The following is a 25,602-nucleotide window of genomic DNA, read 5'->3' as shown; positions in this document are numbered from 1 at the left end:
AAAGTGTGTGTGTGAGTGCGGTATATGTGCTTTGTTGTGTGAATATTGTGTAATGTAATTTTAATACAAAATGATTGGATACATGGATAAATAACCTGTAAGCAAGAGTAGCATGCGATTTTATTATTGCATGTTTAAGTTGAGTGTTTGTGTGATTATCTCCTATTATTGTCTTCAAAGCCGAATGTCTGCTTTCATCCGGAAGGGACACCAAAAACAGAATTTGTGTATTCAGTGGTGTTTTCTCTTTACGGGAACGTCTGCAGCTGCTTCTCTCTGTCGTTCTCCACACACACACACACACACACACACACACACACACACACACACACACAATTGGCTACACATATGCAAAATCGTGCACACGTGTACTCTTGCGCGTTCATGCACACACTTGCACACTCACGGAGAGGAGTTGGGAGAGGCTTGCTGGATTCGAGAGCGGGTGCATTCCTGGCTATAATGGGCCAGCTAGATCGCACACATACACACAAATTCCCTCTCTACCGAAAGCTGAAATGCAGAGTTAGGCCTCTCAAGCTTAGAAAGGGTTGTTTCTGTAGAACACATCCCAAACCACACTGGGGTTTAATATGCAGAGTGATACAGAGTGACCTCTTAGTAAAAACTAAAACCATTTCTTTCATAGACTCAGACAATTTATGCAAGCTACACAAAATACTCAAAAAACTAGAGTGTAGCTTCTATCCCCAACTGGATTTTATTGGATTTTTGTACATGTAAAAACGTGAAGAAAAAAAGTAAAATGCAAAAATGAACATGTATTCTGTTAGTACATTTTTTTTAAATCAACGACTCAGAATCAGCTTTTGCCCAACAGTTTATCTAATGATCAAATCAAGATGATTTTAATAAGCCTCTAAATGTTGTTTCGTTCCCCTCTTGCGAAATATAAGTCATGCGTAGCAATGGTTAAATAAATGGATGCCTGTTTAATTAAAAGGTTTTTCTTAGCATCTTGCAAAAATAGGGAAATGTGTTCTATAATAGCAGAAACAATGACATTTGTACTACAGTCACACAAGGGAAAACAGTGGTTGAAAACCGCGGCATGCCCAAAATTATTGCAATTGTGTCCAATGAGCAAGCAATCTCATTGCCTTTGAAATGGGTGCTTCAGAGATGCGGATCAAGTCTGCAGCCACTTGTAGTCGGCTGCTGCTTTCCAAGAGATTTTGGCGCATTTGCTGCCAGTTTGAGATTGAATGTGGTGAAGCTGGTAGGTTATTAGTAACAATATGGTGATAAACTGGTAAAAGTTAAAAATCTGTTGGTGTTGACACACACACACACACAGAGAAATTTATTCATATTTAACTGTTATTAATTCGCACTTACATTCCACAGTATTAATGTAGACTGTGAATGTGCTACTTACATTCACAGCACAGCAAGAACCGCAAGATTCAAGATTGAAACAGAAATTTCTCCACAAAGAGTGTTCTAGTTGTTGCAGGAGAGCAATTTAACTGTAAAGTAACACGAGCGCTCAGCAAGCTTGTTTTTATATAGGATTATAACTAGAGCCAGTGGAGGCCCCTGTTGCAAAGACAAGGGACATATTCCACATATTGCACACATACTGACTCTGATTGATTGCAGTATGCTAGCAATCTGTGTTTATAAATTAGACAGCAATCATTTGGAAACCTTCTCCAATCTGTCGTGGACGTTTTAAGTTCTTGGACAGAGTCAGGATAGGTGTTTCCCCCCCCCCCCTAGATTCTGTGTTTTATGTAAAGCTAACAGCTAACCACACAAATATCAGAGTTTTTATCAATCACATTATGCGACTCTGAGCAAATATACACGTTCCACAATATTCAAATATAACTTTGCTCACTAATAGAACAAAATAAGTGCAGTTTATGTTGTCAACCATCCGGTGTATTGTTTGGCCCGCCTTATTTAAAATGACTATGCAGCTAGCCCGTAGTTCCTCTACAAGTCTGGCTTCAGAGACTTTTCCTGAGAAAAGCAGCCACAGGCTTTAGAAAAGGATTTTTGATTAAATTTAGGAACACATTTCCCACAGTCCCTGATAAATCCCGAGCAGAGCTGCGAGGGGAGCAGGACAGCAGATGTTTGACTCTTGTTTCCAACAGCTGAGTCTGCACACTGATTTTATTTTAAACGCCGCCATCTGGTTAGGATTGACTCGGTCCATGTTTCCCCGTCTTTTTTCTTCTTCTTCTTCTTCTTCTTCCTCCTGGCTCTCTTCTCTCTCTGGCTATCTGTCTGATTCTGCACAGATTTCACCCTAAATACTACCATCTGCTCCCATGACAGCTAGACCCAACATTGCTCCTTCCTCTTCTGTGCATTTCTCCCTCAATGCTTCTTCCTCTTCACTGAGTTTTCAACTAGTCTCCTTACTGTTTTGCCTTTCATTTTCTGTTTGTCCCTGCTTTGTGTCTTCATCTCATCTCTTTTACTTTTCTTTACCACCTCCTCCTCCTTCTCCTCTACCGCCACCACAGTAAGTCCCTCCCTGCAAACCAGCTGCTCTCACACAGACAGATATTCACAACACATGCTCAGCTGACGCTATCCGCCAAGTGTTTTTGTGTGTGTGTGTGTGTGTGTGGGTGTGTGTGTGTGTCTGTGTGTGAAAGAAGGCGAGAGAAAGGCAGAGCAAGAAGCTACGTGGGTGTTTCTCTGCTCGGGAGTTGTTCAAACTCTGAGTTAGCTTCATGCTTTAAGTTTAGGGTGGGTTTCTTCTCGGGTGTTTGTGTCATGGACCCTTCTTAACGGTAAACCAGTTTTTGTGTCATCATTTGTACCAAGTGTGTTTTAATGTCTTGCTATTGTGCGTGTGTGTGTGTCATGTTTCAGAAACCGATGACTATGCAGAGATAGTTGATGAAGAGGACACCTACACCATGCCCTCAAGTAAGTCACTTATTCAGTTTGCTCTCTTTCTAAACTCATTTGTACTTAAGGACTCTTAAGAACTCAGCTTCTGTTGCACTGGCACAAGGCGGCTATAAATTTCTCGTACTCAAACAAACGTTAATTTCATTCTGCTCCCTAATAAGCGAGGTTGTGGTGTGAATCGCTTCCAAGAAACACACTCGCACAACGAACCCGAGGAGTTGCATTAAACCGCGTTTGGTTAGGCAGCAGCTATCAAATTCTGGCCGGTTTTCCTTCATCCTTTCTAAACAGCAGAGACGCTAAAGGCCGCAGCTTGTGCCATGTACGTGTGGTCATGGAGACGCATCACATCTGTCGGATTCATTCATGCGTTTGTCAAAAGCCTGAATGTGCTGGTTTGTTTGGCTGTAGTTCTGTAAGTAGTCGTGGCTTTAGCTCCATTATTTTTAATGTGGCTGTTTTGGCCAGTTCAGAGTACTTATGTGTTTGATTGTGCGGCCAACTTTGAAAATGGACTGTTCTCTTTCCCCCCACAGTCTTTTTCTATCTGTATCTGTCTTGGCTCTTTCTTTCTTTCTTTGTCCTTTTTTTTTGCTTTGCTTTGCTTTTTTTGGTCTCCTTTAGGAGACTTCCTCTAATCAGACTCACTGCAGACATATTTTCCTATCCTGTGTCTGACTTTGTATGTGTGTCCATGTCCTACCGGCTGCTGAATGTATAAAATAAATCTGTAAAACGGTAACAGCTGGAGAGCAAGCTTAGATCTTTGAATTATTCTGTGGCGGTATCGACAATTATCAGATAATGAGCAAAGTTGGCCAGTTATTGTTGTCTGCGCACGTTTGTGTGTTTGTTTTCTGAGCTAGTTTCAATCTTAAAGCTGCTGCCTGGCTCTCCCCCCGTCTCTTCATCTCCATCTCTTTCTCTCTTCCTCTTTCCCCCCCATCGCCAACACAGTGAGCTATGGAGTAGTTGAAGGTAAAACTCCCTCTCTCTCTTTCATTCTCTCTCGTTATTTTTCTTTTCCAGGAATCGTAGTGTTTTACATCGTAGTGTTTTTGACCATGACCTCCAGTAAGCGCATTGAAAAGCCAGTAATGAATAAGCATTAGCTGTTTATTTGATCTTTAACACCTGGAAAAGAAAAAAAAGACTTAAATTGTTGTTGAGTTTTGTTTTGGCTTTTTCTTTTCTTTTCTTACTCAGTGGTATTTTTTATCTTGTAGATCGCAGCTCGTAAAGGTGAACTCGGGCGTCGGAACTGAGCGAGAGCCAATCCATAAACAAATCATTATGCTTCAGTACATATAACACTTTGTACTGAAGTACACTAATAAGTCAATCAGAACTTGGGAACATGAAGTAAAGGCAGACCTCTGGAACAACCTAACAGCATTTGTTGTGTTTTGGCTTGGCTCTCCTTGCACCATCCTGCTGTTATCGTGTCTTTACTACTTTTTAAAATTTGTTTCTTTTTAAATTGTGTTTTGTGGTTATGGTTCTTTCACAACTTCTTTTATGTTTGAAGAAATTATTAATTTCCTGAAAGTGAATATCAGTGTGGTTTTAATTACAGTAAATCTTTCATAATGGAATGTGTGTTTGGTTACTGCTGAACTGGTTTTGTTTGGGTTGGTTGAATCCAAACAACAGAGCTCTGTTTAGCCTGACGGACAATTAAACTTGTAAAGAATAAGTTCCCGATGGTGAACGACTCCAATAAACCTTTTCAACTTGAGCTTCCTGCGGTTAGTTGGCAACTGACATTACTACACCGCCGCAGAAATGCTTCCGGGCTTTTTCAGCAAGGCGGAAATATTAATAACGCTTTAATGTTAAAAAAACAAGCAGTTTCTCTCCAATCCTTCTGGATACACTCTGTGAAAGTTAGGGTTAGATGCAGGCACTGACTTCATCAAGCAGTGTTTAGTTTCAGTCCGTATGAGAGGTGCTCAGAGATCTCCAGACTTTTTCCCAAATTGAAATTCTTTTTCACAACTACTTGATCGTATTTTTCCCCGCAGTTTCTCTGCAACATCACTACAGACGTCATTAGAGGAACAAGTGCATTATACTGGGACACTCGTGTGCATGTTCATGTTGTATGTTGTTGGTGTGTTTGCAGATCTGTGTTGCAGCGTGCATGTTTTACCATTGATCTAGTTAGAGGGGAAGAGGCTTGATCCAGGTCCTACTGTTTTAGGTTTGTTGTAAAGTGAAACTAGTGCCAATGGATGGGGTTTGCCTAAAAGGGCAGCGTAAGACTGCCAGAATGATAGAAATAATTTAAAACTAACTTAGAAGCATATCGTGGAAACTTTTCCACAATAAACTATCTAAATATATATATTTATCTTGCTTAAACCTCATCCATGGTGTTGAAATAAATGCCACATGTGACAGGTTCTTGCTTTTTTTTCATCCACTGAAAATGCCCTTACTTCCTTCCCTATTCTTTTTCCTTTCCTCTTCTTACTCTGCCTCTCAGCGCGGGACTATGAGATCCAGAGGGACAGGATAGAGTTGGGCCGCTGCATTGGAGAGGGTCAGTTTGGAGATGTACACCAAGGAGTCTACAACTGTCCAGTATGTGAAAACACACCAACATGCGCACCTCTCTGTTAATGCGTGTGGGCCAAAAGGCTTGTACAGTCTTGCTGTGTTATTTCGGCGAGCTTTACAGTGTATCATCTGTTAACTCCTGTCTCGTGTGCTGTTTGTTTGCAGGACAAAGCATCTCTAGCTGTCGCCATTAAGACCTGTAAGAACTGTACCTCTGACAGCGTCAGAGAAAAGTTCCTGCAAGAAGCACGTAAGATGCAATTTTGTGTGTTTGTCAGTGTGTCTCACATCACATTAGCATTAAATGCATGATGATGCTATTACAGTCTTTTTTCCTTGCAGTGACAATGCGTCAGTTTGACCATCCTCACATTGTTAAGCTGATCGGCGTGATCACAGAGAACCCGGTGTGGATCATCATGGAGCTGTGTACTCTTGGAGAGGTAACCCTCATACTGTGTGTGTGGGATAATCTTGGTATTCGAGTTCTCTTGAGATGGCAAGAGCCATAAAAAGCTCAGTCTTGGTATGTCAGCGTGGTTCATCTTTTAACAGTGCCTCTGTCATTTCCTCCCTTTGTTTTCTCTCTCTGTCAACAGTTGCGCTCGTTCCTTCAGGTGAGGAAGTACAGTCTTGACCTGGCCACGCTCATCCTGTATGCCTACCAGCTCAGCACAGCTCTGGCCTACCTGGAGAGCAAACGCTTTGTACACAGGTAAACACACACACATATGCTTCTGTAGCCTGATTGAGGTGGGGGGGAGTGGAGGGCTCAGACTATTAGTGCCAACACCACAGATTATACTGAAATTGAATTAAAAAGGCATTTTCAACTACACGAACACCTGCAGGACTTTCAGTTTCTTATATAATCTCAAAACATATAAAAGTGCAAAATTATATTTCCTTTAATGACAACATTCTCTGAAGATCTTCCCACATTCACCCTGCCTTGTTACAATTTTACCAGTTTACTCAACAGTGAGATTTCCGACTCATGAATCATCATTTTGCATCACAAATGACAGTTGGGGTGTTACACAATCGGATGCACATATGTCACAAATGAAGCATTACATTGTGAGTCTGTGAGTGTGCGTGTGTAAGGATAATATATTATGTTTCATAAATATAATGTTACAGTTACACACGGATCACAGCAGTAGGTTTTAGGTTTTCTTTTTTCCTGCTTTTTAAAAAAAAAAAAAAAAAAAAATAGGGATATAGCAGCTCGCAACGTGTTGGTCTCTGCGGTGGACTGTGTGATGCTTGGAGACTTTGGTCTATCACGATACATGGAGGACAGCTCTTACTACAAAGGTAATGAAACAACAAAACATTCAGTCGGATTTTAAGTATCCTTAGAGTTTCTGTGTAATTTCCACATTAACAGGTGTGTAAAAAGGCTCCTGTGAATTCTATAAAATGGGGAAACAAAGAAAGTGCAATGCTGACCTGAAACCAGCCAGTAGTCTTAGTTTAAATAACATTTAGCTGCCAGTGCGTTACCACCATCTACTGGTGACATCACGTTATATCAGCTGTTCTCTGCGTTACCAACTCATTGCAGCCTTTTTGTTGAAACACTAACTGGTGATAAATTTTTCTATTCTCTACCTTAGTGCTTATCTCTGTGTCTGTGTTTGTGTCTCAGCTTCTAAAGGTAAACTTCCCATAAAGTGGATGGCTCCTGAATCTATCAATTTTAGGAGATTCACGTCTGCAAGTGACGTCTGGATGTTCGGTGAGTTTTTTTTTTTCTAATCCAGCGCCACTGTGTGATGATGTGATTCATCACTGTAGGTGACTTTTGCGTGTCTGCGTCTCCCCCATAGGTGTATGCATGTGGGAGATCTTGATGTACGGCATCAAGCCCTTCCAGGGGGTGAAAAACAATGATGTGATTGGCAGGATAGAAAACGGGGAGCGCCTGGCGATGCCTCCCCAGTGTCCGCCCACCCTCTACAGTTTGATGACCAAATGTTGGTCATATGACCCCAGCAAGCGTCCGCGATTCACTGAACTCAAAACACAACTCAGGTAAAAAATAAACATAAAAAAAGTATTAAAACTATTAATAATTTAAAAAAATGGTTACATGCTTATTTAATTAATGAGGTAGTTTAAAGGTAGTTTTTAATAATTTGCTTTAGGTGTAAAACTTTGATGTTGTTGCCATAATAGAGATGGCCTCTGTCTCAATCTGACCCCATGGAGTTTTTCTTCTTCTTCCTTTTCATTAAGTTTAATTAGTACTAAAAACATGACATTGTTGGTTGTGATTTCTCTAAAAATCTTTGACTTTCAGTACATTGGTCAAGATGAAATAGTGCACTAAACCAAAAGAGTGCATGACCGCTCAATTCAATTTTCTCTCTGCCAATGTTTTAATTTCTGAAGCACGATACTGGAGGAAGAGAAGCTCCAGCAAGAAGAGAGACTCCGAATGGAAATGAGGAGACAAGTCACCGTTTCATGGGACCCAGATGAAGCACCACCTAAAGTAAGAATCAATGACTGTTTGTGCTCGATCTGCCTTTTTGAAATCATTTGTTTCCCATCCTCCCATACCCTTGTTATTTCTTGTATGTCTGTGCAAGTCTTTGTTGTGGCTGATTAACACAAATGGTTTTCTCCGTGTTTGTAGCCTAGCAGACCAGGTTACCCCAGTGAAGGCTTCGTCAGCAACTCCCCGCACAACCACTTCCCGGTAAACAGCACACAGAAGCACACAGATCTTCATCAGTGAGGAACCTGTGCGTTCCTGTTCTGCCTTATTCAGATTCAGCTGTCCTGGGAAGCACTACAGAGATAGATAGTGAGCTAGATGCTGTAAGACCTAATGTGGACAATGACAGTCCATTAATATATAAACCACTCCTTGTTAATGACTGACATCTATGCAGTCTGATATACTCTGCCATTATCTTAAACTGTGGTGAGCATAGTTTCATTGCACCTGACGAAGGTCACTTTGACCCACATGACATTTTACATCATCTGTGAAAAGATGGTTGAAAAAATGGCTTTTTCCAAGCATCTGCACACAGCTGTACATGCCGTAAGCAGTTACACAATTCTGTTGTTTCAAAACTGTCCTCCCCAATTTGTGTTAGATATTTACAAAAAGCAAAACAAAAAAGAAAAGTTGCTGCCAAGACAAATCTTTGGTCACGACTGAGCAAAAAATGCGAAAGGAAAACAATTCAGTCACCAGTTTCAAAAACAAACCTGTAAATGATATTCTGTAACACTAAAACAAAACAAAAAAATCTGTAAGGTTGTACAAATCAGCTCTAAGCGTGAATGCTGTCATCACAATAAGGCCAACCCAATAAAGTCTGTGTTAAGTCTGGAGTAGCTCTGACTGTCAGGCACACACTGCTGCATGTGTCTGAGTCAAAGAGAGACATGCAAGGACAGAAAGAGTTTGAGTGCAGTTATTCTTCTCCTCATAAACCAGGCAGACAGCAGGCATTTCCTGTAGTGCTAAAAGCCGCGTACTCGTGGACAAACACACACGGGCGCGCACACACAAACACACACTAACAAATCAAAGCCACTCTTCAGCTCCTGGCAGCAAGCTTTTCTTTGGTCCTTATAAGGAGTGCGTAATTCAAACTGCCATTTAAGCCTAACTTGATAACATCGGACTTTAGATTAGCATCTGTATATTTCTGCATGCATTGCACACTAGACTGAGGTTTAAAGTGCATTTGAAGAGATTTTAACACTTTCTGAATCCATTTGCATGCCCGTCAGTGAAATAGTTACTGGCTTTGGTAGTGGTTTTTCATAAGTATTCATTGATTTCCTGGTGTTATTCTTATGTCGGTAGATCTCTGATTGTTTTGCCATCATCTGACTGGTTTAGAGCGTCTTTAAAAGCAGACTTTTTGTGAAAACGTAGACGTGGAAAGTTGAATGATAATCAAAGTTTTCTCTTCTGCTATTTTATTATCTGTGAATCCTTCGTCTTTTATGTCTTTGAGTCCCCATTTTCTCATTATTTCTTTCTATTGACGTCATTCTCTTTCCTACCAACACTGTTTTAGAGATAAAACTCTTAAATCTTCTAGTAACATAGAGCCAGATGTTGCAAAAGAGGAAGAACTTTACACTGCTTGTTTGTTCATAAATATTTTTGATTGTTTTCTTTGTCTGATTTTCTTTTCCACTTTCAATCTGTCCTCCTCCAGCAATCAGCCCATGGTGGTGTAGGTGGAGGAGTTGGAGGCAGCTATCCTCCTACTGATTCCTGGAATCCGCACAGACCTGAACATACTGCACCATGGAGCCCGAATATGGAGGTGTGCACCCACAAATGCATTTGACACAGAACTTTCACCAGTCAAACATGAATTTGTGTAACATCTCAGCCACTCACTGAACCCACTGTCGTAACTGTTTGTTGAATTTTTGCCTCATATCAAACACAGAAAACACATAGTGGTTAAAGCAGTTATGACCTGCATATGTGTTCTGTTTGGTTGCCAGGCGAAGCTAAAATTAAATCTCAAGATTTGTATCTGTGTGTTTGTGTGTGTGTAATTTACTTTTCGTTTTAGGCAACCTGAGCTGGTTACAGCACAGTAGTGCGGGACATGCACTTGAATTTTTCTGCAGTTTCTTTTCCAAGCAGACCAAACAAAGTGCTTCGTGCTAAGGAATCGTGTAACGGCATTTAAGAAATGTTGAACTACTGTCTTTCAAGCATTTTTATCAAACTATGAACAGTCATGTATGGGGGAAATAAGAGGTTTTGACAGGACTCTTGATGTAAAATGTTAAAGTTCATGACAGTACAATTAGAAAAAAAGGATTATTTGGAAGGATTTCCAGGAAAAAGCCTATTCTCTTTAAAAAGAAGATAGCAGTATGACTTGCATCTGAACAGTCCATACTTATGGAACAATGTCCTTTAGACAGCCTAAAGTGGATGTTATGTTTCAAAGTTATGTTTGGGCCATAATTCATCGAACATTTCTTTTTTTTTTTTTTCTTTTTTTTTTTTTTAGCAGTTACAAGATCTGGGCAACTTGCCGAACTCCTCTGTAAAACAAAGTATTCTGTGAGGCTACCTGTCCATCATTAAACCGGACAATAATCCCAAGCACAACAGCAAATCTTTGTAAGAAAGGACGAAAAACAAAAGTTCCAATGCCCAAGTCAATGTCCAGACTTTGAAATTTGAAATGATGTGGTGGGACCTTAAGAGAGCTGTGAATAAACAAATTCCCGTAAAGCCCAATGAACTGAGGAAAGTCGTACAGAAAATGCTTATTATAAGTTATTGCAGCTAAAGCAGGTTCTACAAGCTACTGAATAATGGGGTGTGCTTAGTTTTTCCACAGGACTGACTAATTATAATCATTAACCCTTGTATGGTGTTCGGGTTTGTGAGACCCGTGTTCAGTTTTTTTCAAAAGAAAAATTAAACAAGTAATTATTTTTTCACGTGTAAATGTGTTGTGTCTTTCCACTCACTCCACTTGATTATAACTGATTTATTTATAACATTTTATATAAAAGAAAAACGAGAAGCACATTAATTCATAAATGTGATCTAACAAAGGTAAAGGGAAAAAATTAACCATGTTTGCTGTTCATATGTCTTGTAATTGGGATGAAGTAAACATCTGTTGAGTAATTTAACATAAAATTGTTTGATAGTGTTAATTTGGAAAGCCAAAACTCTAGCGGGTCCACCAGACCCATGAACACTGGCTGAGTAACAAAAATACGAACACCACACAAGGGTTAAATCACGATAAGCAAGATTTATTCCTTCACTGCTACGTCTTGATAACAAGGCGCACCTAAGGACCTTTTTTTCCTCTCTCTCTCTCTCTTTCTACAGGACATTGGGTGTGTAGGTCAGGCTCTGATGGAGGAAAGGCTGATGATGCAGCAGCAACAGATGGAGGATGACCAGCGGTGGTTGGAGCAGGAGGAGAGCTTCATGGTAATTAAATTATACAGACTCATAGTGGCTGCATTTAAATATTCCCTCCTATTTTAGCTTTCTACATTGCCACTAGTGTTTTTTTTTTCTTTGTCACATCCATAGTGAAGATTATGAATCCAAAGCAAAATAAACTGGGGTAAGCAGGGCTTCAGTTGCCCCTTAAGTCAGCTAACCAAACCAGCATTATTTGTCTCTTTTCAGTATTAACATATGTGGCTTATTTATACTTTAAAAAGCAAACAAAAGACACAAATAAATTCAATTCCATTTTATTTATATAGCACCTAATCACAACAAGAGTTGCCTCAGGGCACTTTATATTGTAAGGTAAGACTACAATAATACAAAGAAAACAGAGAAATCCCCAACAAGCCGCTATTAGCAAGTGCTTTGGTGACAGTGGGAAGGAAAAACCTGCAGCAGCATCAGGGACAAGGAGGGGCGGCCAGCTCCCATGACCAGTTGGGGGTGAGCGACTGAAGAGAGGACAAAAACATGCTGTGGAATAGAGCCAGAGATGAATAATAACTAATAATTAAATGCAGAGCGGTGTATAAACACAGAGTGAAAAAGGTAACTGAAGAAGAAACACTCAATGCATCATGGGAATCTCTAAACTAAGGAAGAAATCAAGGTCACCTGATTCAACCCTGACTATATGGTTTATCAAAAAGGAAAGTTTTAAGCCTTATCTTAAAAGTAGCAACAGTATCTGTCTCCCGAATCCAAACTGGAAGCTGGTTCCACAGAAGAGGGGCCTGACAGCTGAAGACTCTGCCTCCCATTCTACTTTTAAATCCTCTAGGAATCACAAGTAAGCCTGCAGTCAGAGAGTGGAGAGCTCTAATGGGCTGATACGGTACTATAAGGTCATTAAGATAAGATGGGACCTGAGTATTCACCTGATTATTCAAGACCTTGTGAAGAGCATGTGAGGAGCAGGATTTTAAATTTAATTCTGATTTAACAGGGAGCCAATGAAGAGATGCCAGCATAGGAGATATCTGCTCTCTTCCTTGTCACTGTCAGTACTCTTGCTGCAGATAAAATAAAGGCATATTTTACAACAGCAAATCATTTTGATTGCGAAATGGAACAAAAATCCAAATAAATACTTTATGAAGATGTAAATATAAAATTAGTGAGAGATTTTTTCCCACTTGGTAAACCCTCTTCGTGTCCACTGTTGTTGCCAGACGAGCTGCAGAATGTCTTTTTCAGATCTTTGAACTGGCTCAGTTGTGCATGCTTGATTTATCTCATCAGACACTGAGAAATCCCCAAAAAGGAGCCAAAATACTGCTTTTGCAAAACAAGTCTGTTTTTCTCCTCTGCTCAGGTCAGATTGTTTCTCTGCTTGTCTCGATGGCCTGTTTTTCAATTTTAAGACAAATGTTGGAGAGCTGAAAGGCAGTGAAAAAAATCAAGCATGAGTAATGAGCGCTGGGGAGTTGCTGGGTCGGCCTGTCATGTTTAACATGATTTCCTGTTCTACTGCTTCATAGACCAGGAAATCTGTCAGGGCAGATATGACGGGCTGAATGACTGATATCTTGTTTGTTAGCTGACACCAGGGGTGGGTTTTTTTTGTTTTGTTTTTTGTTTTTTTTCTGGATACTTTATATACCTCGCTGCACAAACCTTGAGGACCTTGGACCCCTGGGGAAATTAACACCCAGATTAATGGCAAAGGGGGCGGACCTGAGGGGCACCTTTTAACCTTTCATTTTATGACTTGTTTCTCACTCATGTAATTAGTGGACAGGTTTGGATGTACCACCTGAATCACAGCCACCTCAAACATTTTTTCAATAAAAGCTTTAACAGCCACGTTTTCGAAATCTCATAAAGAGGGACTGACTGGCACTCACTACCCAGAGCATGGATGTAAAAACCAAAATTGCTCCCTACAGATTCTCTGCTGAGCTGAAGCTAATCTGATAGTATCTTGGTTCCAGCAGCTGAAAATGTAACAATAGACATAGATTTAATCGCAAGGTAGTGTGCTTTAAAATCAATAGTGCTGTAGATTAAAACCCACTGTCCACAGGATTTGTGTCAGCTGCAGGGTCAGTCAGTGAGCAGGTAGTATTACAAAGCCTGTTTGAAGTCTAGTTAAATTAATATTCTGACGTGTATGCCGCTGTGACCCTGCCAGGAATGCGATAAAAAACGTTCACATGATATTCTCAGCAGATTAATAGTAGTGAAACTGTTATAAATTTCACATTAAAACCAAATGTGTGTTTGAGCTCTTTAGAAGTGCCTCGTGCTATCTGTTTTTCTTTCTTGGGAGCTGACCTTCATAATATTTGCTGGTGCAGATTGAAATCCATTTTTAAACCTAGTCTTTTGCAGGTGTAGTTTAAATGCTTGCCTCTAATTAGCAACACATTCCTGCACAGAGTGCATGTGATCAGTGATGTGTTGACTTCTGGTCTAAAGTCTGAGTGAACCTTAATCTCCAGTGGCAGCTGTTGTGGCCGTTACTCCTGCCTAAAATCATTCTTGAACCATGTTCAGCTGGAGAAGTCAAGTGAAAGCTGCTGTCGTACGTTTGAAAGAAGCAAGTGGAATTTTTGCTGTGAGGGGAAACGAGCGCTGGATTCGGGATATGCAGGCTAACTTAATGTAGAATATGTGCTGGAAAATTACAGAAGTAATAAAAGAGCTTAAGGCAAAACAGGCAAGTAAATTTGATGTGTGAGTTCAGGCTCATCAGGAGAGTGGAAGAAGGGAAAGAGAAAAGCAAAGAGAGGAGGACAGAGGGAGGGAGAAAGGAAGTGGGATTGGCAAGAGCGAGGGAGAGGGAGGAATGAACGAGGAGTCGCCCGTCAGAAAGAAGGAGCGAGAGAAACAGGAGGAGATCCAGAGAGATGGAAAGAGTGGGAGGGAGAAAAAGAGAGGACAGTGAGGCAGTTGGATCTTTTTCTCTTTAGGATTTAGTCTCTGTGCCCAGCGGAGCTTTTCTTCCTCTGGAAAAACTTTTTCTCCTGCCTTTTCCTTCTCATCCAGTCGCCTCTGACTCAGGTTTTCTCTCTGTCTTTTGCAAACTTCTGCATTTCTTTGTGCTGTCTACCGTCAGTTTCTCTATGACTTGAGCTGCTCCATCTTTTATCGCCCCTTCTATTAAACTTTCGATCCTTACACCCGCCCTTCTTTCGATGGCCTCCACTCTCTGCATTCCTCCGCCTGACTTCATCAACCTATATTCTCCCAGGATGCATCTCTTCAAGGCGTGCTTCACCAAAACGGTACTGGAACAGAAAGCGAGGGGATGCTGGAACTATTCAGTCGTGTAGTGATCTCTTTGTGAGCAGGGCTGGTTTTTTTTGATTGTCGCTGCTAATATTTTAATTTTGCAAAATCAGTTTTGCTTTTAAATTGTGATGCTTGGTTAGGAAATGAAATGATTTTGCAGCAGTTTTTATGAATTACAAATAAAATGTTACATATTTTATTCTTTTGCTGCAATGCCTGGTACAATGTGCATATATTTCTGTATAAAATATATATATTTATGGCTTTTATATTTAATCCTTTCTAATCCATTGTATGTCTGTGTCTCCCTGCAGAAGGCGGAGTCCAGAAACAGCAGAGGGAGCGTCGACAGGGAGGACGGCACACTACAAGCACCGGTCAGTCTATGTGTGTGTGTGTGTGCTTTGACATTTTAAAATTGGATTCACTTGTGGTTTCGTTGAGCTGTGGAGCATGGTTGGACAAATGCTTGTGGTGCTAAGAAAAACGTAATAGAGAGGTAGCAGAGAGATGATTATAAAAAAAGGGGGAAAAGCAGAGAAAAGCTCAAAGAAAGAGAACCAGAGTGAGGCAGAGGGGAACGCGTTCAGACAAACGGAGAGGAAATGCAGACGGCGGGAGAAGAGAAAGTATTTCAGTCTGTAAGCCATGAAGGGCACTGCCTACATACCGACCACTTGACCACAGAGGACACATGGGAACTTTAAAGGCAGAAGAACTGGATGTTAACTGTACCCAAGGGTTATAATGGCCTGTAGCTTAGGCAAAAATGAGGACATTGCTGGTGATTCTTCTCGGTATGCGATGGCAGCTTCCAACTTTCTGTCTTATATTTAGCTTGTTTATGTTTGTGAATGTTACATTTATTGTTTCTGTGAGATTTATTCCCCTAAATAAAAGGTTGGTCAATGTGGATGAGAATTTATTGATACTAGACTTATAAAAGTCTGAGATTACTGGACAAATTTAAGTGTGTCTGTCTGTCTGCACAGGGTGGAAGTCAACATATCTACCAGCCTGTTGGGAAACCAGGTGAGAGAGCAAACACACTGACATGTTTAGTAGAAACAGACAGTGACAAGTATTGAAAATAATAAGTATTTTCATCCCAACATTTGTGGTGGAAGAAAAATATTAGAACTGGTACATTATTAGTTGGCATTGTTGACGCATGAACATGTCGGTCGCTATAGCATATCAGTGGTAAACTACTTTAAACTACTTTGTATTCTGTTTCTTAAATGTAACTCATATTATAGTCTAGTTATCTGTATAAAAATGTACATGCTATGTTGCTTCATGGCAAAGATGCTAACCCACAATTTTGTTTTTTCCCCCAGAACCTGTGGCACCTCCCAAAAAGCCACCCCGCCCAGGAGCTCCAGCTAACTTAACCAACCTGCCCAGTCTCTGCCCCGTAGAAAGCTACAATGACGGGGTCAAGGTGCATATGAACACACAAATTCCAGCAAGAACGTGAGGTTTAAAGATGATTAAGATTAGGAACGGGCTTTCATTTCTCTGTTTCATAGAAGTCTGTGTTTTACTGTGGTAATTTGCACGCTCTTGCCTACACATAGCTTTTGATTTGGTTCTTTGGTATTGTGCTGATGGGTTGCATGCCGGTCCATGTCATGCCTTGCCTGTGGTTGGCTTTGGCCTAATGTGCTGTCCCTCTTCTCTCCCCCCCTTTTTACTCCTTCTCTCCCCCCTGTTACTAACTTCCATCCACTACTCCTTTAACCTGCTTCCATTCTGTTCTTATTCCTTATTTTCTGACCCGCGGCACCGCATCCACACACCCACCAATCCATCTCTCCGACACATTCCCTTGTTTTCACAACCTGCGTACTCCGTTCCCCTTCAACCACTCCCCTTTCAAACCGCATCCACCCGACCACCACCACTCCTTCCCCTGCCCTCTTCCTCCCCCAAGCCGTGGAGGGTAAGCTAATCTTTGTGTGTCTGTCCTCATTATAGAGTTAGCCAGCTGCTAGTTACAGTAACTTTCATGTTCTCAGAATCATTCAGTCATTTTCTTCACCAGAGAAAAAAACGGGGAAAAAATAGAAAACAGTTGTTATTAATGGAACCGTGGTTATGAACTGCTGGTTAGAGATAGATTGCATATATAAAACCTTTTTTTAAAAATGTGCAAGCAATACTTCTGGTGAAGAAAAAATTGATGTAGATATTATAGCACATGTCAGTAGATTTGTAGCAAAAGTCTAACACTGTGTCTAATGATCGAAGTTAAAATGATGAACTTCTCAAAGGTTTGATGCATCAAAAACATCTACCTCCAAATCTGAGTTATTGTCCACCATCATTTGGAAAAACTTCTATTATTTTTATTGTTTTGGTTTTGCCTTATTTTATTAATGAAAACTGTGGCTATCAAATTGCTTAAGCCTTGCTTTAACGTCTCCATAGTAATTGCTTCTTCACCACGACATTTAAAAATGTCTCGTAGCTTAAACACAGTTACGTTGGTACCTTAAATCTGTAAAACAAGGTACAGAGTTTTAATTGGAAAACACCATAAAATGTTTTCAAATGGTTCGAATTAAAAGGGCTTTTTTGTATAAATGCCCGCCTTACACGCAGCAGATGTGCAGTGTCTGCTTAGTGTTAACATCTGTATTAAAGTCACTTAACAAAGAGTTGAGCTTTGAGTTTGTCACTTAACAACCATTCTGTACTAACATGCCTGCTGCTCACTGTAGAAAAGTCAGTTTCTCATCATTAGCTAGAAATGCTTGTGGCTAGAAATAGATTGTCTCCAGTTTATCTTTGCATATACTGCCACCTACAGCTAAATGTGTGAAACTACCATCACTTGCCTGACCATGGCAGAAGAAAGAGCTGTGGGCAGTTTGAGTGATGTTAGTCGTTGTTTAAATATGTATATTTAAAAGAAATAAACTAAGAAAAAATAGCAATGAATTGGAAACTTAAATCTTTATAAGTAAGTCTCCGGTCTGCTGGTACAGTTGCAGCCTCAAGAGATCAGCCCACCTCCCACCGCCAACTTGGATCGTTCCAACGACAAAGTGTATGAGAATGTGACGGGACTGGTTAAAGCTGTGATCGAGATGTCGAACAGGATCCAGCCCGCTGCCCCGGAGGAGTACGTCCCCATGGTCAAGGTAGGGTGAACGTCACGGTTAAGATCTTCAGACAACCTTCACTGTTATTTACACTTTGTGTTACACTGGCAGAGTGTGAAAATTGAGAAAATATTAGGGTGTGGAAGAGCCAGTTTAATACTACAAACTTATGATTGTATGTGTTTATTGTCATAGGAAGTGGGTTTGGCTCTGAGGACTCTGCTGGCCACAGTGGATGAGACGATTCCTGTGCTGCCAGCCAGCACACACAGAGAGGTACAAAGAAACTCCTGTCATAAGAGAAAACCACTAAAAGGGTTCAGTGATAGGTTGAAAACTAGATAAACTGTCTTTCGTTTGTTTTTGGAGTTATTTTTGATCTTTTTCATGAGAGTTTCTTAATTTCTTGTCACAGCAACTACTCATTGGCGAAACATTGTTTATCCAGTCTTGTACACTGAATCTTCCTTCTTAAAAAACCAACAAAAGGAATGTCTGTTCTTTGTCTGCTACGACAGCTTGAGTAAGGGTTTCCTTATGTAGTACTACTACAAGGCATATTTGCTAACGACACCGTAGTGTAAAAGGTAACGTTGTCGCTAAGGTGTCCATAGAGACAGAGTGCTTAAAAAATAACCCGTAAAAATGTGTCTCCTGTCCCGCTGAAGCCGATGCAACTGAGGTCCACATAGATGTGAGAAATGTACCCTAACAGGCACCTGTGTTGTCATTTTAAAGCCACTTTTGGTATTGAAGTAAATACATTTCTTTGATCTTCTTCCTTTGGAAGTTATCATTTATCATCTGATCCTGATAGTTTCTTTGTCTTTTCATAGATTGAAATGGCCCAGAAGCTGCTGAATTCAGATCTGGCCGAGTTGATAGCGAAGATGAAGCTGGCGCAGCAGTATGTCATGACAAGGTGAGGATTAACACGTTAATGGCGCGTTTTCTTGATTTATTTTTACGTCGGGGCTCATGTAGTAAAAGCTGTGTCTGTTTCGACAGTTTACAAAAGGACTACAAGAAACAGATGCTAATGGCAGCTCACGCCCTCGCAGTTGACGCCAAGAACCTGCTGGACGTCATCGACCAATCACGGCTCAAGATGATCAACCAGACCCGCCCACATTAGCCCGGGATCTAACCAACTTGGCGGTTTTTGATGCAGTGAATCCAAATGCAGGACAGGAAAAGAGGGCCCGGGAGTTTGGTAGTTCTCGGGAATTTAATAAGAGACTGAGAAGGATCGGCAGGTGGACAGAGTGATGAAGGTCTGACGTGGAAAACCGATGAACAGCAGACACGACAAACTGAAACAATCAGCCCCTCCCCCCCTCGTTCTCTCTGGAAAAAAGTCATGTTTTGGCCAATGTTGTGTTGTTTTGTACTTCAGTTGTATTATTGCCTTTTTGTATCCAGAGAAACCCTCTTCTGTCTCATCACATATCCTCAAAAAGAAACCCTTTTTTTCCAGAATGACTCATTACTCATTTAAATCTTTGAAGATTCAAATAAAATGTCTGGGAAGCTCACTTGAAGGACTGGACAGGTATTTTTGGTGAATGGACCCACCAATCTTTGCCACGAGAACACATGACTGACACTCCACAAACGCAGGAGGAAGCAACTGGAACTGAAGAGCCTGCATGAGGATGATGATGAAGATGATTTCATAAAGTTCTTTAAACATGCTTTTATATTATTATTATTATTGTGGTTGTTGTTGCTATGTTCATCCCTGCAGTATGCCTCTGTTTTCTTAAACTTTGTATGAACAAAAGTGATCGATTTACACCACGGTTGCTCATAATTTCATCTCTTTTCTCTTCTTTTCACCCCACTCTAGACTTCTTTATCTCAGGCATCAAGATACAGCATAAACATTTGAGTATTAAAAAAATGCAACAGCTATAGGTCTTTTTAAATATAAAAACTGCTACATGCAACTTTTAAAGTTAACTTGCATAAGTAAATATACAAAGAAGCTCTATTTTTAACACATTTCTGAGGCATGAATTGTTAGTAAATAATAAATATTGGAGAGGGGAGAACAGGAAGGAGGAGTGGAAGGGACAAATGGAGGGAGGGTAGTTTTTAAGTTACAGTGGAGGTGCTAATAATACTATACAGCTGCTTGCCCTGTGCCAAATGAACATTTCACTCAAAACATTGCTTAACTGTGGAATACAAGAACAAGTTTAGCAACAGCTTAACTGTTGTTTCTCTGCTTATCCTCTAAAATTGTGATTGGTTTGTATATTAAAGCTCTCTGTACCATGCCATCAGTCGGGTTGTTTCCTCTTTGTCAAACTTTCAGGTGATTAGTAGAATATTTACAGTCTTTGTTGCACTCTAGTTGTATCTGTAACGCACTAAGAGTTGTTTTAAATTAAGGGTGTCGACCTCATTCGCAAGGGTTTGGTCATGATTTTAAAATATGAAATTGTTATCCTGTTTTCCTCCCCCACCTTTCTACCTCCCTCCACTGCAGTTATTTATACCTTTTTAATCCTTCTCTACTTCTGGTCTATCTATTCTTCCCCTCACCTTTGTGTTCCTTCTCTCCTCCCTCTCATCCTCTCGCTGTTCCCTCTCCCCTGAGGTGAGCAATATTCTCAGGAAGGAGACAGTTGTACAGTTGCTAAACCGAGCAAATAAAACACTGTTATTATTGAAGCAATTCAGGTTGTTGTCTTGTTGTTTCATCTGTTATTTGTTTCACTGTCTGTAAGATAGCAATACATATTTTATGCATGCTTAATTACATACTGTAGATCTATATGGGAAACTCATGTTGGGCTTTTTGGCTTGTAAAGCATCGAAAGAGTCAATAATTCAAGTAGAGCTCCTGAATTAAGGCTATTTAGGATTTTTTTTTTTTTTTTTACCTTCCATAAGGCAAAATTTCAGTCCACTTCAGTCATAACAGCAGTACATCATGGGAAACCCTGAGTTGTTTAAGGGTATTGCAGCATAACTGAGGTATAGTTCAGGGTCCCCTAATCCAACCATAAGTATTATTTTTATCAAAAAGGAAAAGTTGAATTTTAAGTTATCTCATAATTTCAACTTACTAACTCATACTCAGATTTGAGAATATAACTTGAAATTTTGAGTTATTAAGTCTTACTTTAGTAATAAAATAAGACTTTAGTAAGTAAAAAGTAAATGAGCTCAGCATGGATCATAAATGAACATAACTGTAAGTGAGCTTAACCTTTGGCAGGTTAATACATGTAAATTAATCAGAATGGTTTTTTGTATGTAATTTGTATAGTATATTTTTTTTCTCTCATTTCTTTTCTAAATGTACTTGTATATTGTTCACATGTTGAAATAAATTACCAATCAAATCAATCAATCAATAGTTAACCCACCAGCAACAATGGGTTCCGTTTTAACCCCCTTACATTGACAAAATTAAACATATTGTGTGTAGGGGAAGTCTAAGGAGTAAAATGCATGAGGTTATTTGGGGGATTAAATGAGTTAATGTGAAGACAATGCTAAAGTTCATGCTGATGGCATGGTTTTGATGATCTTAGAAAAGTTGTCAGTGCTCTTGGATCATAAGTCTTATTGCAAAACCTGCCAGACAGTACATGATTAAAAAAAACTGGTCTCTGTGTTTTGTGACGTTCAGTTGTTCTTAGTTTGGTTGTCGCTATGAGTGGAAACCAAAAATGTATAAAACTTGTTTCCGCCCGGTTTCGAACCGGGGACCTTTCGCGTGTGAGGCGAACGTGATAACCACTACACTACGGAAACTGCTGTTAGTAATGCGTGCGCCACCTTGTATACAAATATTGCAATATATGCAATCAGGAATACGATGTTTTATTTCGATACACAAGTTTAGTTCGATACATTTGTGGATTTCCCCACCACCTGGTTAACTCCCGGTTGTGTGACTCTGTTAGCAGGACAGGCACAGAGAATAATTTTGACTACTGATGTTACGTCTGACGCTGAAACCCCGAGTGTCAAGTAAAGCTTATAAAGCCTTTGTCCAGGCCAGCAGAGCCGTGGACTGCCTGGTTATGTGACTCGAGCAGTTCATAAAACTGTGAAATTATGTTTTTTTTTGTTGCGTGCGTTGGATCTGAGGTGATTTTGAGGTATCACCAGCTTGCAAGATTGTAAGCAGATTATGAAGCCACCAAAAAGGCGAAAAATATTAGCATTTAGAGATGACACATTCACTGGGCTTCATGCCATCACTACTTTTGACTTGAAGTAAAATCTTTTGAATTAAATGTATATGCCGAACTGAAAGCCAATGATCTGAAAGCTTAGAGGTCATTATTTAGTCAGGGTACTGACATCATCTTCTAAATTGTATTAAAAGCCATCTCCACAGTCTAACTTAAGATGACCATTGATTAGTAATAAATCCACATTTACCTAACTTATCAAACTGTATTTTCAAGACAAGCTGTTGCCGATCTCCTAAAAGTTTACTCCAGATCATGAAGTCTTCTACCAGTTTTGCACTATGCAGAAACATATTTTATCAATTGGCTGGTCAAACTAATGAGAATTGAAAGTAACTGAGAATGAAAAGTAAAATCTTGAGTATAATTTGGATGATCACTGTACTCAGCTTTTACAAAACTCTGACCATGAGTTCAGTAGTTGCGGTTTTGTGAATTATCAGCACACAGCTTGCCATGGCATTAGGTTCAGTGCCTGAATTGAATGTGCTGAAATATAATTTCTCTCATGTCCAGGGAAGTCACTACAAATCTACAGCCTTAAATGTCACTTTAGGTTAATGTGCTGACAAATGCTGCAGATTTAAATTGTATGTGCAGAATTTCTGTACATAAAAAACAAACAAAAACAAGAGACAAGGAGTCATTTTTTATACTTTTATTGTGTTTTTGTATAAAAAAACATTTGTTTTAGTCAAAGAGACCAAAGCCCATGTCGTCGTCTGACTCCTCGGACTCTTCCTTCTTCTCCTCCTTCTTCTCCTCCTCCTTGGCTGTAGAGGGAAAACAAGATGTAGTTAAGTCAAAGATGACTACACAAACTAAATTCAGAAGAAAAGAAAAAAGTCAATTTGATTTCTGAGGTACATGAAATCTGAACTTGAAGGAGAAACTCAAAAGTGGTACAAGCCCAAGACTGCATTCACATTATTGTTATGTAACTGCAAATGTAGCGCTGGGAAATGCTTTGTTTAGTTACCTGGGGCGTCACCAGCAGTGGCAGTACCACCTGCAGCAGCAGCGACTCCAGCTGGGGCTCCGCCGCCAGCTCCAACATTGCAGATCAGACTGCCGATGTCGATGCTGGACAGAGCCTGCCAAAGAAAATTCACAGGTTACGTCACTTTATTCACATGTCCAGCGCTTGTTATAGAGATCAGTGTATTTAAAAGGCAGGGCATCAAGCATAACTCCTACCTACCATGCCTAAAGACGCTTTACAGCAAGTGTAGTATGTTTTCATTTTTTTTTAAATTTTAATATGTTCATAATTTGTATCCTACTCATTCATTGAACTTTCTTTAAGTGGCAGCACTGTTGCATCAAGACATTTATTCCATATTCATGTGTTTACTCATACTGGCAACAACAGGAACAATATTAATCCTTTCAGCCTGACATAACTTTAAAAAAAAAAGACATTTAAATGTAAATACAGACCATTAAAACACACAGAAAGCAATGAACAGGTCTGTTTCACTACGGCACATGCAATCAGTAAGTCTCCTTTACAGCCACTTAAATTTGTATTGGTTATAAGAGTTATTGGGATACATAAAAACTGGCAGATCTTCAGATCTATTCAGTGATATGATTTCAGAAGTGTGTTCTCTCACCTTGGAGAACAGACTTGGCCAGAAAGGCTCCACAGTGACTCCAGCAGCCTTGATCAGGGCATTCAGCTTGTCCTCCTGTGGACAGACAAATAAATAACATAACAACCATCATTATTAAACTCTACTTCACATGTTGAACCACTTTTGGGAACCCCTTTTGCTAAAATATGAGCGATGACATATAAACTGGTGTTCTATAATGTGTTGAAGCTAACACTTTCAGTGATTACAAATATAATTTAAGAAAACATAACTGAAACATGTCCTCATTCCACTTTCACAGGTAAACGTAATGTGCGTGAAATCACACACTGGTGGTGGCAAGCCACATTGTAGACACAGCCTTCAGAAGCCAGGCTGCCACCGGGCCCTCTGACGACCACCACCAGTAGGCACACATGGGGTTAGTATCTTGCCCAAGGATATTTGGCATGTAGCCTGGGATCGAACCACAGACCTTCCGGGGAGTAGGTGACCCGCTCATGCAACAAGCTCTAACAATAACAACTTTGAACAGTGATGCCAACACTATAAAAATAAATGTTGTACTCTTGATGAGTCTGACCACTCAGCCTGTGAGTGAACACCACATCCAGACCTGTCAGCCGAGATGTTTAAGGCTAAACTGACGGTTAAACATCAGCATTCAGAGTAAGAACACAAGACTGAGCTGTCCAGCTAGAAAAACGCGGCCTATGAATAGCAACTAGCATGACGCCATTTTAGCCAGTTCGCGGACATAACTGGCGTTTGTCCGATATATTAATATACTGGTTTATCTGTAAACTTTAATGTCTCATTTTTTGTATTTCGGGATATTTATCCCCAGAAAAAAATGTTCAAGAACGACCAATTCAGACATATTGGCTGAAATATCCCGGGTAACCTAGGACACTTACAGTGACGGTAACTTCATCGTCGTGGAGGATCAGAGCGGAGTAAATGCAGGCGAGCTCGGATACGGAGGCCATCGTAGATGTTAGATTTAATGTTCGTAGGGTCAGATGCCTGAAATTGACGGTGCTAGTCGCCGGATTGCGGGCCTTAGCTTCTGGTGAAGAACCGAGCACCTCACGCACGTTGAATTCCTACAGCAGAAAAGGGAGGGCCGAAGGGGGGAGCTCAGTAGATGTACTGTGCGTCAGGGAGCGTGGTTCTGACGTCACGACGCACAAAACGACGTACGATAGCTTTATGTTCAGAAGACTTTATTTTATTTTTAGAATAGTAATACGTCGCTGGTAAATATTATACATAAAATAGTTCAAAAATATCTTGTATCTAGTCCCGGTATTATATTCCTACCAGTCTACATATAATGAAACATCAGTGTGTGAGTTACTTAGTTTTTTGAATATTTGTCACACGTACATATTTCAGATCATGGGGTGGCATGTGCCACCCTAAAATGATCTCCTGTCACCTCTCTACCTCTAGCGCCACCCTATGGTTGTGCCAGAGCACATTTTGAATCAACACCGAATGAAGGTGACAGAGGGGGGGAGGCATGGGGTGACATGTGCCAATGGTTCAGCCTCTGGGGTCGCCGCACCTCCAAATCATGTCTGACTTAAGATGACATAGATACAAGCTGCAGCCACGCTGAGTCTCTGCTTTACCTTGTGTTGAAAGTTTTTATTTGATTGATAGGCCACTAAAACCAGAGTTGTTTTTTTAACATGCTCTTTCCTGAATACTACCATCATGTTTAGTGTGGAAAAAACAGTAGAAAAGGGCATTTTTTTAAGGACAGCATCCAAAAAATGAAAGAAATGTACCACATTTACTAATAAAATTATTATATGGCATCAAGTGGAAGAGAGGAACGTTTTTGGGAGTGATGGCAGAGAGAGAAAGACACAGAGAGAGCGATATCAATAGTGAATTTGTGACGTTCAGTGTGTTTGGAGTGTAGTTAGTGTGGAGTGTAGTCGTTGTTTTGTTTTGTGTGTCAGTGAGGGTACTAGTGA

The 25,602-nt window shown here is 40.2% G+C and overlaps 2 protein-coding genes across 17 annotated transcripts in view; one reads left to right on the top strand and one right to left on the bottom strand.

Annotated features, from left to right (window-relative positions):
• Positions 1-20,482, top strand: part of ptk2aa (protein tyrosine kinase 2aa) — a 65,920-nt gene extending 45,438 nt beyond the window's left edge. For 10 of the 16 annotated variants that reach the window (XM_082520963.1, XM_082520959.1, XM_082520960.1 and 7 more), the window contains 20 exons: positions 2,857-2,913; positions 3,856-3,876; positions 5,387-5,484; positions 5,626-5,710; positions 5,803-5,903; positions 6,060-6,175; positions 6,680-6,780; positions 7,115-7,204; positions 7,296-7,500; positions 7,861-7,963; positions 8,108-8,170; positions 9,660-9,770; positions 11,321-11,425; positions 15,004-15,066; positions 15,682-15,721; positions 16,030-16,133; positions 17,683-17,838; positions 17,995-18,075; positions 18,636-18,721; positions 18,808-20,482. In XM_082520963.1, the coding sequence (XP_082377089.1) occupies positions 2,857-2,913; positions 3,856-3,876; positions 5,387-5,484; positions 5,626-5,710; positions 5,803-5,903; positions 6,060-6,175; positions 6,680-6,780; positions 7,115-7,204; positions 7,296-7,500; positions 7,861-7,963; positions 8,108-8,170; positions 9,660-9,770; positions 11,321-11,425; positions 15,004-15,066; positions 15,682-15,721; positions 16,030-16,133; positions 17,683-17,838; positions 17,995-18,075; positions 18,636-18,721; positions 18,808-18,934 (1,913 nt within the window). In that variant the 3' untranslated portion in view covers positions 18,935-20,482. The remainder of the gene's footprint in view (positions 1-2,856; positions 2,914-3,855; positions 3,877-5,386; positions 5,485-5,625; positions 5,711-5,802; positions 5,904-6,059; positions 6,176-6,679; positions 6,781-7,114; positions 7,205-7,295; positions 7,501-7,860; positions 7,964-8,107; positions 8,171-9,659; positions 9,771-11,320; positions 11,426-15,003; positions 15,067-15,681; positions 15,722-16,029; positions 16,134-17,682; positions 17,839-17,994; positions 18,076-18,635; positions 18,722-18,807) is intronic. The other 6 variants (XM_082520965.1, XM_082520964.1, XM_082520962.1 and 3 more) reach the window with 1 other exon arrangement.
• Positions 20,483-22,659: 2,177 nt separating this feature from the next.
• On the bottom strand, positions 22,660-24,751 carry rplp1 (ribosomal protein lateral stalk subunit P1). Its single transcript, XM_082520357.1, has 4 exons — positions 24,532-24,751; positions 23,633-23,707; positions 22,996-23,110; positions 22,660-22,789 (listed from the first exon to the last, which is right to left on the bottom strand). Exons 1-4 carry the CDS (start codon positions 24,601-24,603, stop codon positions 22,707-22,709), a joined length of 345 nt encoding a protein of 114 aa, XP_082376483.1. The 5' UTR covers positions 24,604-24,751; the 3' UTR covers positions 22,660-22,706.
• Positions 24,752-25,602: the final 851 nt, after the last annotated feature.

Source organism: Aulonocara stuartgranti (assembly GCF_965226115.1).
Source record: "Aulonocara stuartgranti genome assembly, chromosome: 22".
NCBI lineage: Eukaryota > Metazoa > Chordata > Actinopteri > Cichliformes > Cichlidae > Aulonocara > Aulonocara stuartgranti.
This window is presented reverse-complemented; position numbering and strand designations above follow the sequence as displayed.